The following is a 14337-nucleotide window of genomic DNA, read 5'->3' as shown; positions in this document are numbered from 1 at the left end:
CTTGGGTTGTTAGTGCAAGAAGTTAGTCAGCACATCTACACAGATAACATCTTTCAGTTGGTCTAAGCACAGCTGACCTGCCTAGGGGAATCTCCAAGGACCTCTCTCCCCCATAGCTCCCCCTCAGCTCCTGCGTTACTTAGTCAATTCCTTCATTTTTAAGCTGGCTAGGAGTTCAGTTACTCTGCTTCAAGTCAGTCCATTGTCTCATCTTTGCAGAAACTACCTGGGAAATTCTCAGCCTGCCGGGGGGAAATGCTGATGGGGTGTGCTGAGTGTGCACACAGATGTAGCCCTTGCACCCAGCAGCAAGGGCTGGCTGCTCCATAAGGGCAGGTGGATGGGGCTGGGGGTAAAAGCGAGGAAGACCACTGCCTCCTCATTATGACTTGTCTGGCAGGTCCAAGGTCAAACCGTGAACTCGAGTCCCCAGGATCTGGGTCAGAACCAGGGAGGTGGGAGGCTGGAGGCTGGATGCAGGCATATGGGCAACATAGCTCAGCCGAGAGACCAAGAGCAAGAGCCTAAGCTCGAAGGCATCTCTTGAGCAAAGGAGGGGCAGGAATCTGCTGAGTCTTCTCACAGCTGTCTGTCAATGCTCCGAGCTGCACTGTTAAATCTGTCCCTGAGCAGAAGCAGCCAGGCCCTCTGGAGAGGCAAGAAGCAGTCAGGGCTCTGACAGCTACATCACCCTTGTAACTACAGAGCAAACTCAAATTTCCTCCTCGTATTGCAATTATAATGTAAATTCTGTAGATTCTGACAGAGATACCTCTTGCTATTGACAAAGGATACCCAGAAGTCAGTCCTTTGTAAGCTACAAAATATAAAGGAGGGAGAGGTAAGGAGGCTCCTTACTGTTCTAAAAGAACAAATGTTAATAATGCCTTTAAACCTGTAAATCTTTTGATAATTAAAACCTTTTGATATTTCTAATATAAAAAAATTCTTATGTCTCACAAAGCTTTCCCGTGGCTTAGTGAATTGTACAATCTTTTCGAAGTTAGATGTCCTTCTTTCTCCTGCTCTGAGGAAATTACATGGGTGCCTTGTGCTACTGCCCTAGCTGGATAGTGATGTCAGGGACAGTATGACAGACTCTAACAAGTAAGGATTGCCTCATAAGCAAAATCAAAATGGTAACCAAGCACAAATACTGGTTTGTGGAGCTGCTCTGAGCAGGCTCCATCGAAAGCTTATTTTGGAGTTGTACAGAAGCAGTTTAACACTATTTCTCATATACGTTTTTTTCTGAATTCTTTTCATGGCATTCTACAGCTGTTTGCTCTTGTTCCAAACTGCATCTAACAAGTGGAAATGTTCTTCTGAGTGTTCCATTTCATTGGTGCTACACTGTAACTTTATATAATTCAGCCTGGTTTGCATGTTTCCTTAATTAAAATGTATCAAGTATTCATAAATTTTTGTCTGTATTTTCTAGCTAATCAGAGACTTGCTTAATATACGTGAAACAAATATGTCATGCCCAAACCCATCATCTTTGGCCAAATATCGGGCTCTGAGGTGCAAGATTGAAGCTCTTGACTCAACGAGTTATGAATTTCTCAATGTTGAACAACAAGTGTTAGAAAACAATTACAAGTGAGTGTTTAATAGTTATGCAATGATTCCAGTAACATTTGAGGTATAGGGCACAAAATACCTCTAAAGAGGACTGAATTATCAGTTTCTGTTAATATTATTCAATTTTGGTGTTTTTTTTTTAATTGTGAAAAACTGTCACAGAATCACAGAATCACAGAATGTTAGGGATTGGAAGGGACCTCGAAAGATCATCTGGTCCAATCCCCCTGCCGGGGCAGGATTGCCTAGACCATATCACACAGGAACGCGTCCAGGCGGGTTTTGAATGTCTCCAGAGAAGGAGACTCCACAACCTCTCTGGGCAGCCTGTTCCAGTGTTCAGTCACCCTCACCGTAAAGAAGTTTTTCCTCATATTTATGTGGAACCTCCTGTGCTCCAGCTTGCACCCATTGCCCCTTGTCCTGTCAAGGGATGTCACTGAGAAGAGCCTGGCTCCATCCTCTTGACACTTGCCCTTTACATATTTAAAAACATTAATGAGGTCACCCCTCAGTCTCCTCTTCTCCAAGCTAAAGAGACCCAGCTCCCTCAGCCTCTCCTCATAAGGGAGATGTTCCACTCCCTTAATCATCTTCGTGGCTCTGCGCTGGACTCTCTCAAGCAGTTCCCTGTCCTTCTTGAACTGAGGGGCCCAGAACTGGACACAATACTCCAGATGCGGCCTCACCAGGGCAGAGTAGAGGGGGAGGAGAACCTCTCTCGACCTGCTGACCACACCCCTTCTAATACACCCCAGGATGCCATTGGCCTTCTTGGCCACAAGGGCACACTGCTGGCTCATGGTCATCCTGCTGTCCACTAGGACCCCCAGGTCCCTTTCCCCTACGCTGCTCTCCAACAGGTCTATTTATAGCAGCTATTAAAATAAGATTTATGGTGTCTAGGCTTGTTTACTCTGCTTCTCAGTATTTATTTCCAGGCTTTTTGTAAAATAACTGGAAAGTAAACATGAAAGTAAAATTTTGGGTTCTGCTGAGTTAAAACAAATAATTATTTTCTGTGTGAATAAACTTGATGGGGGTGGGAGGGAATACCTGGTCATCTTTTGATTATGTACGGAACTAGCTGTCCCTTTCTAGTTAGCTCTCAGTTGTGTGAAAAAGATGTATTTCTGGGAAGTTCTTCTGCAGGTTTGCCGATAATTCTATGTAGTGTTCTTGACATTGGCTTCTAACTGGGCACCCTGTCTCTTTTGATTAGTAAAATTAAAAAATGGGTAAATATAGATAAATTAAAAAGAAGATGGTTCTAGAAATGGAATAATCAATGGTTGGATCATTAATACAGGGAAGAATGAAGTGGGCTTCAATTACACATATATAGTCACTTCAAGTTTGTTTTTACTAAGTAAATATGCTAAAAGCATATTTAAAGCAGCTAAGGTCTAAACCTTAGTAACCAGCAACTACTGGTTACAAAGTAGTTATACCCAAATATATATTGGTCAAGTATGGAAGGAGTACTGTGCTTGGAACACGCAAACTTCTGTTTCTCTTCAGCAAAGTTCAGTAGTTGACTTTCACTTGACATTTTGTCTAATTTTTTAAGTAATTTCAAATTAATAGAACAATAGTTTGTCACTCAGTTCTACCTTGTAGTTCTTTGTGATAGAAACAATTGAGTAAAGTTTTGGGGAATTTGGTGTTACCTGAACCCATGGGACTGCTCTTTGTAGATGGCAGTTATCTATGTTAGAGCCTATATAATAATTCATAAACTAACTAATTATAAGCACAGGATTTTCCCAAAAAACTTGTACTGTACTCTTACACGATAGATAAGCATAATGACATTGCAAGAATTGGAGCATATTTAGTCCCTTTCAGTCTCTGCATTTGCAATCTTAAGTTTTTAATTAAAAACAATTTAAAAAAACTTCAACTGCAGTAGAAGCATGCTGAAGGATCAGGGTCTAAGTGAAGTTCTTAAAAAAAAAAAAAACCACCAACAACAAAAAGCAACAAAAACACACAACGAGCCCACACAAGAAAACAAACCAAACCAAGAAAACTCTTCATATAAAAAAGTTCATATAGCATCTTCATAAATTAGGACATAATATATCTCTAATCCTCAACAAAAGAAATAGCACAGTTTGAGTAAAATGTTCAAAATTACAAAGAGGCTAGGTCCTATTTACCAATATTATTTTAGCATTTAGGAACTCAAAACTTGACTGAAGCTCATTGAATCTTGAAAGCATAAATAAAGGTTTGATTTGTAAATGGGTCTTAGTGCTTTTACTTTCCAGGTACTACCTCCTTTCGGTATCTAAATGTAAAACTGTGATCCTTAAGTCCTCTTCCCAGTTGCTTTGTAAATCCAGAGGTTCCTCACTGTGTGACAGTTAGGAATCCTAGAATCCTAAAATTATCTTCTGGGTATTTCATAGGGTATCACTATCTTCACACCGTTAAGCAGCTCAGTCCTTAGTCCAGACTCTGTCGTCTGAGGAAGTATATTCCGAATATGTGTACACAGCAGACTGCTTAAGCAGAGGGAAGCTGGTGAGCACACTGTTCTCCACTCAGACCTTTACACAATAGCTGGAGGTGTGACTGCAACCCAAGTTTTCCTCCTCTCAAGTGTATTTCTTAATTGGGAAGTATTTCTTAATTGGGAGTTGCTACCTCCAGATAGCCTGAACTGTGATGCAAAGATGTTTGTAGTTCAGCCAAGACAGTGAGGTCTCTTGAGTATTCTCAGTAAAAGAATTTTTAGTACAAGATAATTTTGATGGCAGTAATTTGTATGCCTATAGACTCTGAGCTGCATAGAGTTATATGGGGTTTTGTATGTCACATCTTTGAATTTAGATCCCAAAATGTCAAATAAGATCATTTCATATGACTTTAAACATGAAAACACATTTTCTATCTCTCCCTAAATGTTTAAATAGGTCTTGAACTTAGTCATTAAGTTTTTAATATCTCTGGTGATTGTTCTCTTAGGCTATTTTTTTCTTCAATAATTGCCACCCAGATTACTAACAAAAAAAAAAGTTGAACGTTACTTTGAGATTTAGAATAAGACTTTGTCTTTTAAAAGTGTATTTATCTTAAATGCACTTTCTAAGTCACAAGATCTGAAAGATGGTTTCAAATTTCTTGCAGTGACTGTCCAGTGAGAATTTTACAAGTGTATAGGGTTGGCAGATTAAGTGAAACAGCAGAATTTCTGAGCAGTCTTGGAAACATTCGATCCTTATTCCATGCATCATCTGTGCGCAACTTCATGGGAATTCTGTCCAGGTAAAAATTTACATTGCCTTTTTTGTGACATTGAATCAGACTTAACTATATTCTTAAATATAGTTTGACTTCTAAAGTTATTTATTTTTATGGAGCTCTTTTGCATTATATTTAACCTAATTACTAGTTCTATGACTGAATACCATGGATTCACTCAGGCATGGTAATAGTGCTAAAATAATATAACCTCTAGCAGCCTGGTGTATTTAAATCCTCATGATAGCATGTATGTAGAGAATACCAGCCACTGAAAATTTAAGGGTATTTTTAAAAACGTATCTGATACATAACACCATCAGAATTAAAATACCTCAAAAGTCATATTGGCACTCTGTTTTCCTCATACTGCAGATTTTAATTGTAAGTTACATAACTGTTGAACTTATTTAAATATTGTGTCTTTTTATATTATTTTTATATAAAATGTTTTCTGTGGGCATCAATCAGTAGTAAATCAAATGTCTCATGAACAGTCTAAGGATGGCATCTCTACAGTGGAAACAGTGTAGAGAAACATTGGAAATGATTCCAAGTATCCATTCCCCAGCATCTACCTTTAAAACTCAGGCTTTCTTTTTCTTAGATACAAAAATTTCATGCAGCTTTTTGACACTGAATACAGCATGCTCGCTAGAAATGTAGGACTACTCACATAATAACCAAAAAATTATTTTGAATGCTTGTCAATGAATCTGGAAAATGTTTTGTTTTTCTGCTAAATGGAGAAAAGCTAACAGTCTTTATTGCTTGTGTAATCAATGTCTTTGTGATTAATATGACTTTTGGATTTTTTTTTTTAATGAATAGACTTTCTTTTCCTTGAGTGTCTATGGATGGTTTCTGTAAAGTGTATTTTGTTTTAATCCTCTGTGGTTCGTAATTGCACACTGTTTATTAGCCCACATGCTATATGCAAAAGTATTTTGTACTTCATTCATTGTGTGACCTTCTTTTTCTCTAGAGGACTCCTAATGCCAAAAGTGGTTGTTGAAGATCATGGCCTGGAAAGAACTGACATTGGGAATCTGGGCAGTGGCATTTACTTCAGTGATTCTGTTAGGTCTGAATAACGACAATCTCTCTTTATCCTTTGTCTATTCTTTTTACTTTTCAAATGAAGTAGATATAATGCTTAATACTTTTAAGGTAATTTATTTATAAAGCTTATTCCTGTCCATCTGTTTAGAACTACTTGTGTATCCTTAAACTCCTATGATGTTTACATTAATATGAATTTTAATAAAACGTGTATGATCTTTCTTTACATATAGTGCCAGTATTAAGTATTCTTCACCCAGTGAAATGGATGGAACCCGGCTCCTGGCAGTTTGTGATGTGGCACTTGGATCCTGCTTAGATTTGTATGAACGAGATTATTCATTAAATGGTGCACCATCAGGTTATGACAGTGTGCATGGAGTCCGTAAAACAGCAGACATCTCTTCATACTTTGAGGTACTGATCCTGCAGTATTGGGCACTTGAAAAGGCACCAAATTTTGGATTTATTGTACCACTGATAGGTAACAGAATGAATGTAATCTGCATTTCAGTTCAGACACTAAATCACTAGACAGTAATGCGTAAAATCAGTTTTGTCTGTCTTGCAGCCTGTAAAGTGCATATAAAACTTCTAAGCCTCTAAGTTGCTATTTGTAAAGAATTCTTGCAAGAAAACAATACTTCAAAGAAAGATGTAAATATATTTTATTATAACATTGTATAAATATCTGGTCTATGATATTTAAATTGTTATTTGGAAGCGATACTCTACTTGGATGGAATAAGAAATCAGTACCTTGGAAGGTTCATTGTTTTGTAAATGAATCTGCTGATAAAAATCCCTGTCTTTATAGGTTGATACTCTAAGGCAGGGATGATAGCTGTAGTGGCACACTAACAGATACAGTTGCGCTCTAGATATCTACCAGTTTTTTACTTTTTTTTTCTTAGTTATTTTGAGGAATGATTATGCTTTATGGAGAAGACGAAAGATAAAGACTGTGGAAAATACAAAGTAAGAAGATAAGAGATGCAAGTGGTAGTGGTACAGGGAGATTAGGGGAGTGAAAATAAAAGGTGTCAGATTCTTATTATTTTTCCAAAACAATGTGTCATTTAGGTTCGCCTCTTAATTTGCATTGTTTTAGAGGTTATCTACAGCTTTGTTTTTATTGTTTGTTAACCTTTCTTTGTTTCTACCAGGATGATGAGTTTGTTGTGTATGAAACCTGTCAGGTTAAAATTAGATATGTTGTTAAGTTCGGCCTTGCTGAAGATGAAATAAAACCATTTCAGCCTGCAGTTGGAGTGGAACTGGAGCAAAATAACAATGAGCCAGAGTCACAATGTCACTTACAGCATGAGAGTAAGAAATGTTTTCTGTTTGTATATTGGCTTGCTTCCAGAGTTTCCTAAATACTTATCAGAACCCTTTTTAGAGTAGTTGTATGAAGATAACATAATAAAAAATAATTTGTAGTTTATTTGCGGATGTTACCAAATTAGTGATTACCATGTGGCATCTGTGTAGCATCTGTTTAACAGATTTCCTATAGGCATAATTACCAACGACAGTTGCAACTCCTCATGTCACAGTGTGTTTCAAGAGAAGCACAGGAAGCACTTTTGCATAAATCATCAGATGGTCTTTAAATAATTCAAATGCAAGGTTCTAAACAAAGACCTTTTAATATCTTGAAGAGCTATCATGAACTCATGATCCCTTAGACAGACAGCCTGCAGCTCAGCAATACAACTGAAGCATTCATAACAGAAACTGTGTTACTTTTGTGTTGTGAATTGCATAAATAAACATGGGCCATTGATATAGAATTAGTTTCAATCATCTTTCCTGAATGTATATTTCAAAAAATATCTTTTTAATCTTTCGTAAATTCTTTGTTTAGACTATGCATTACCAAATACAAATCTTTCGAATCCTGTAAAAACTGGTCTTCAGGACAGATTGGGAAATCCTGTCCCTCTGGAAGGTGTTTATATCAAGGCGAGGACCATAGACTTTGTAGCACAGGTAGAGTATGCTATTTATTGTCATTTTCCGTAACTCAGCCATGAAAAATTAATCCATTTGTTAAGTAGTGTTTTAGCCAAAATGTTATTTAGGATTTAGTTAATTGCAAAAAAAAAAAAGGCAATTCAATCTCTAAATTAAGTAAAGTGCTGAAACTGAGTGGAAACAGTTTTTATCCTTAGAGATGTATAGTCAAACAAATGCCAGAAAACTCTTTGGACAGTGAAAGTCTTGGCTTTATTTTTAAGTCTGTTTTCTGCCTATGCGTAATCACGTCACCATTGTAGAGAAACTTTCTGCAGTGGTGTACGCATTCTGTTCCCTTTAAAAGACCTTCTTGGCAATGTGTTTGCCAGCTGAATTATAAACCAGTAAGAAATACCTAGGATGATTAAAGGTTTATGGAAATGTATTTGTGTTTTGGTTTTGACTTTGGTTAGACAACCTAAATTAGCTGTCACAAGTAAACTATCAATCAATACAAAAGAACTTGCTATTCTAACCTGAAAATTAGCTAATAAAAGTTAGCTAAGCAAGCTAAAATAAGGGCCCACCTTGTTTTTTAGTACATATGTCCTAAGAACAAATTCTGTCAAGTCACAGGTCTTTTCCAGTCCTGGGCATAATTCCACAATCTCTTCCCTCTTCAACTGCATCCTGCCTGAAGCAGTCTCGATCATGCTAAAAGCTGTGGCTTCACTGAGTTCCATCACGTGTGTGTCTCTCCACAAGAATCTGTATTCAGGGGTTTCCAGTGACAAAGTAGTTTCATAAAAGTAAATAATGTTTTTTATATGTTGTTGCTAAAGCCTTAAAAAAGAAAACAGAGGAAAACAGGAGGGGAAAGGGTTCAAAAGAATTGTCTGCAAATGAGTCTGTGCTTAAACTACTCTGACACACACAACTGTTGTCTGATCACTCTGATTCCTTTGAACAACTGTTCTTTTCGTGAGGGATTGTCGGGGTTTTTTTTTTGTTTGGTTTTGCTTTTGTTCTGTTTTTTGTCTGGTTTCCTATGGAATGAATTACTATCCAGTGGCACCTGTTCTATGACCCAGTCCATCAAAGCAGAAAACAGTCTGTAAGGCTGAGGTACAGAGCATAAACCAGAAATGATCAGATGACCAGGGACAATAAGAATAGCAGCAAAGGGGAATGAGGAATTGCTAGAGTTTTGTTACGGCACATGGGTAGTAAACAGAAGAGCAGGTGTGAGAGGAAAGTCAGATGCAATCTGCCACCTGAGAGACAGAAATTCTGTCATTAGAAGATGGATACTATACATATAGAAGTAACATAGGCTTTTCCAAACATCCCTTTTAGTACCTTGTAAAAATAGATCATTTTTTTGTGGAGGTGTACTCTTCCTTCTTGTTTAGACCTTACTGGCTTGAAACTATTATAGACATATTGCAGTGGTGACTTCTTTTGTAGGCAATAGCTTGACAGCTCCAGCTCTGCCAGTGTATTGGATAACCTTTAGAAGGTCATGGTTTACTCTTCTCCTGGAAGAGGTTTGATTAATGATTTAGAGATTAAAAGTTCTACAGCTCCTTGTATGTTTCTGGAGATATCTATGTGTCAAGCACTGATGAATGTTACACCTTCATTTCTAAGGTACAAATAGACGTTCCAGTTGTGGCATACCGATTGACGTTTTGCGGTGCAAAGCAGTTATGCTGTTACATTTAAAGTACTGATGTTTTAATCCCATTTTAACATTATAGTTACGCAAAATAATATTCATTTCAGGTAGTAATGTTTCAGACCTACACCAATCAAAGCAGCAAACCAATTGAAGCTAAGTATGTCTTTCCTTTGGATGATAAAGCTGCTGTTTGTGGATTTGAAGCTTTTATCAATGGAAAACACGTCATTGGAGAGGTAAAACGTTATTGTACTTTGCCTTTGATGTAGGTCCTTCAATCTCAGGATCTGAAAGCACTTAATTAGTAATGAAGATGTGCAACACTAATTTTGGTTTCTCTCCTGTCCTTTGTTGTTACCACTTGACTGGATTTCAAGGTAGTCATGTCATTTAAGAGAATATTGATTTAAGTTTTCTGTCCATAGAGATGGATGAAATGACTTATTTTGGAACAATCTTTCATAGGTTAAAGAAAAGAAACAAGCACATACGGAATATCGGAAAGCTATCAGTCAGGGTGATGGCGCTTATCTAATGGACCAGGATGCACCGGTATGTTGAATATCGTGGTTTAGTACCTAGTTGAAAATTTTGCAGTTGTCCAATTACAGATTCTTTGCTGAATCCTGTCTCTGTTGGGAAACTCCTTTTTGCTAGAACTTATTTGGACCATACATTTGATCATTTTGAAAAATAACGATTGTTTCTTTAAATATCTGCTATGGCTTACATAAAACAGATATTTCTCTTTCTGGTGGTTTCCTTTTTTTTGTAAAAGATTGATTTGTTCAGTTACTATTGATCAGTTTTTGCGAGAAATTAAGGAATTATTGAAAGTTTGACATTTCATATCATAGTGCCTTTTTTCCTTACACTTCACCAAAACCAAATAGTAGTTTCTGTGTTAGCATTTGATTTCAGTGTGCCTAAACACCAATTAAATTATTGTTTTGGAAAATATAGGCTTTAATGGTGTCATTAAAGCTAGGTTGTGTTTTTTGTTTTTTAGGATATTTTTGTAATAAGTGTTGGAAACTTACCTCCAAATTCTACAGTTGTGATCAAAATCACTTACATCACTGAACTGAATTTTCAGCATGGTTGTATCACCTTTCATATGCCTGCTTCTCTGTCGCCATGGCAACAGGACAAAGCATTAAATGAAAACACGCAGGTTCGTTAAAATGCAACCTTAAAATAGCATCTTCTTGTTTTGAAGCAAAAGTTGCATGCCTAGGGGATTGTAGTCACACAAGAGGCTTCAGTAAGTTTATGATTGTTCTTCTTTTCATTTCTGCTCTTTCGTTAGAAGATAATTGTAACCATCCTTGTCATAAAGCAATGTGAACAAACACTTAGGAATGCTGTGATTGGTAGAAAAACTCTAACTATCCCTGAGGATGTATTTGCTCCTGCAGGCCTCAGAAAGTTGACTTGGATTGGTACATGTTAGGTCTCATATTTTGAGTTATCTGCTGTTTCTGTGCTGCTGTTCCTCCTTTGGCTTGCAAAGACATTGTGTTATCTCCATCATGAAGCAGCCGCCGAGCATCTGCTGATCACTCTGCTATTATCCTTCTCTGTTTCAGGGACAAGGTGGCCCGTCTGTTTCTTTGGATGCCCTTGGTGGCTCCTGAATTCTCCAGGTGGGAGGGGAGGTCATCTCTGTATTTAAATGCTGGCAAAGAGCCAGAGATGGTCCTTGCAGTCCTAGTGCCTGTGCGATTGTATAGCTGTATCGTATGTCTGACTGTTCAACCATCACGCCTTCTGCTTCAGAGCTGTATGATACTGACTTCTGAAGTTCAGTGAATTTTAGCTGCTATGATCTAACAAAGCTATATGATTAAATGAAGTAAAGAGGATTCCGTGCAATCCCACCTTAGTGATACAATAAGAGAAAGGAGCTCCAGGGCGATAAAAGTGTCAGGAATGACATACAAATATTTCATAACTGGTGCAGTTAAAAAAATTTTTTTCTTTGTAGGATACAGTAAAAAAGGTTTGTGTTAAACAAGGAAAACCACAGAAAAAGTAAGTTGCTTTCATTAATATTAATATCTGCTTTATTTTGTCAAAACATTAAATGATTAAGTTAAAACATTTAATTTAAAGTTTTTCTATTTATAGGGAACATTTGATGGTAAGTTGCATTATCAAGTTTAATTTCACCTTTCGCTCTAATCTGTTGTTATGCTTAGATAGGTAATGTCATAGGAGAATAACTTTTAATTATTACAGTCTTTTCCTTACTAAATACTTCCTTTTGTTTCAGAAACATTTCTGTTATTAAGGATTATATAAAAATTCCCAAGTCACAAAGCTTAATGATACCATGATCTTAATTTTTTTCAATATTGCTGCACTTAATATGCAAAGCCTTTCTTTGCATTTGCATTTTGAATAAAAATTTACAGTTGTCTGAAACTGTGCTGTTGCTGGTAAAGTAAGACTTCTTGGAAACTGAGTATTATAATTTTATTCCCAGTAACATCTCTGCATATGGCCATTCTCTATCAGAATAACAAGCAATGCAGGTAGTAGTAGCAGTAAATGTGTCAAAACTTAATGCTATTCATATTTCCATATTAAAAACCATGAAAAGTGCTTTTCGTGAGCATGTCCTAGTTTCTTCTCTGTTCTGCCTGCAGAAAAGCAGGCACAAAATCACATCTGTTATAATATTCTAAAGTTATATTTAATCTTGGCATAGTGTTTCCTATTATTAATTTGCTTTTATTCAGTACATTTACTACTGTTCAGTAGAAATATTGTACTGATCGGCTAAAGATTTGATGCTACTTCTGCCATATGTCAGGAATAAATTAACAAGTTCATACACTACACATCCAGTTGTAGAAGAGGTATGTAAAATGATAATACAATTTAATTTTTAATGTTAACGGAAAATTCAACTAGAAAATATGAATAAAAATTGGAAGACACTTAATATTTATTGTGTGAGGATGGAGATCAAGTATCTCTATTTCACTCTTTCTAGCTTCAGGTTCTAGAGGGAGCAGCACAAAGACATCCAAGTTAGCTGCAAATTATTATTATATTAGTAACATAAATTTTTCTGGCTGCAGTCTGGTTCTCTCTGCATATACTTTGAGGCTGTGCATATGTATTGCATGTTTTATCCACAAGCATCTTAAGGATAATGGAGATGTAGCTGTAAATAGAAAATAATTGCTCATATGATATGCAGAGGATACACAGATTCATAGTACATTAATAATAACTGAGGTTAGGACTCAGAATAGTCAAGAATATTTATTAAAATGGACCCATGCAACAAAAATGCTGTAAGACTGACAAATCCAAGGCTACACGTAGATGAAGTGATTGCAACCCTACTCATCTGCATCTTGGGAGATGATATCCTGGAATACAGCAACTACCAGTAACCCAGGGTTTATTACTCATGAACAACCATGGTGATACTGTGGCAAAATGGCTAATGCAATCCCAAAATATACAAACCAAGAAGTAGCGAAGAGAGAAGATTATTTTACTTTGTCAGGCAAGACTGACTGAAATTGGCAAAATGCCAGTCTGAAGACTTTAAGAAACTAAAAAGCAAATCAAAACATAAAAAACCCAAAACCCAACAATAAAAAAAACCAGCCTCAAGGACACATTGCATCCCGTAGTCTGAGGGGGATGAAGAAAGACTACAAGGCCCTAGGACGGTTGGTGAAAGAGTCTGGGGCACAAGTTGTTTTCTCCTCCCTCCTTCCATTTTCAGGTGATGACGTGGGATGGAATAGTAGGATTCTCTCTATTAACGCCTGGCTACGAGACTGGTGCTACAGGCAGGGCTTTGGGTTCTTTGATAATGGCTGGTTTTATAAGACAACAGGCGTGACAGTGATACATGGGAAAGATTTATGTCGTAGGGGCAAAAGGGTTCTGGGACAGGAATTAGCAGGGCTCATTCGGAGAGCTTTAAACTAGATTCGAAGGGGGATGGGGTGGTAGCTGGTCTTGCACCACTGGAGCAACGCTCTAGTGTTGAGGTAGACCAGGAGGCCTCCCATCCCCCTGGGGTGAAATCAGGGGGTGAATCAGGGATGAAATCGGTGTGCCCAGCTCGCTCCCTGAAATGCCTGTACACCAATGCACGCAGCATGGGGAATAAGCAGGAGGAGTTAGAAATCCGTGTTCGGTCGGGGGGCTATGATCTAGTGGCAATTACAGAGACTTGGTGGGATGCCTCGCATGACTGGAATGTGGTCATGGATGGCTATGTCCTGTTCAGGAAAGACAGGCCGCTAAGGAGAGGTGGTGGAGTTGCTCTTTATGTGAGTGAGCAGCTAGAATGTATTGAGTTCTGTCCAGAGGCAGATCAGGAGCGAGTTGAGAGTTTGTGGGTGCGAATTAAGGGGCAGGCTGGCAGGGGTGATACTGTTGTGGGTGTCTATTACAGGCCACTGGATCAGGATGAGGAGGGTGATGAGGCCTTCTACAGGCAGCTGAGAGCAGTCTCGCAATTACAGGGCCTGGTTGTTGTGGGGGATTTCAACTACCCTGATATTTGCTGGGAGGCCTACTCAGCCAGCCATCCTCAGTCCAGGAGGTTCCTCCAGTGCATTGATGATAACTTTCTGATGCAAATGGTGGATGAGCCAACTAGGAGAGGAGCGCTGCTGGATCTGATCCTCACTAACAAGGAGGGTCTGGTTGAAGAGGTGAAGGTTGAGGGCAGCCTTGGTTGTAGTGACCATGAGATGGTAGAGTTCAGGATCTCATGTGGCAGGAACAGAATAGCTAGCAGAATCACAACCCTGGACTTG

The 14337-nt window shown here is 38.0% G+C and overlaps 1 protein-coding gene across 1 annotated transcript in view; it reads left to right on the top strand.

The window, feature by feature from the left end:
• Nucleotides 1-14337, top strand: part of PARP4 (poly(ADP-ribose) polymerase family member 4) — a 61940-nt gene that overhangs the window by 17367 nt on the left and 30236 nt on the right. The window contains exons 11-20 of the mRNA XM_068395502.1: nucleotides 1442-1602; nucleotides 4720-4857; nucleotides 5819-5917; nucleotides 6129-6312; nucleotides 7062-7224; nucleotides 7766-7890; nucleotides 9643-9774; nucleotides 10004-10090; nucleotides 10548-10712; nucleotides 11526-11572. Of these exons, the coding sequence (XP_068251603.1) occupies nucleotides 1442-1602; nucleotides 4720-4857; nucleotides 5819-5917; nucleotides 6129-6312; nucleotides 7062-7224; nucleotides 7766-7890; nucleotides 9643-9774; nucleotides 10004-10090; nucleotides 10548-10712; nucleotides 11526-11572 (1301 nt within the window). The remainder of the gene's footprint in view (nucleotides 1-1441; nucleotides 1603-4719; nucleotides 4858-5818; nucleotides 5918-6128; nucleotides 6313-7061; nucleotides 7225-7765; nucleotides 7891-9642; nucleotides 9775-10003; nucleotides 10091-10547; nucleotides 10713-11525; nucleotides 11573-14337) is intronic.

Source organism: Nyctibius grandis, chromosome 2, assembly GCF_013368605.1.
Source record: "Nyctibius grandis isolate bNycGra1 chromosome 2, bNycGra1.pri, whole genome shotgun sequence".
Classification (NCBI taxonomy): domain Eukaryota; kingdom Metazoa; phylum Chordata; class Aves; order Nyctibiiformes; family Nyctibiidae; genus Nyctibius; species Nyctibius grandis.
The sequence above is the reverse complement of the archived record's forward strand: the minus strand, read 5'-3'. Positions and strand labels throughout refer to the sequence as shown.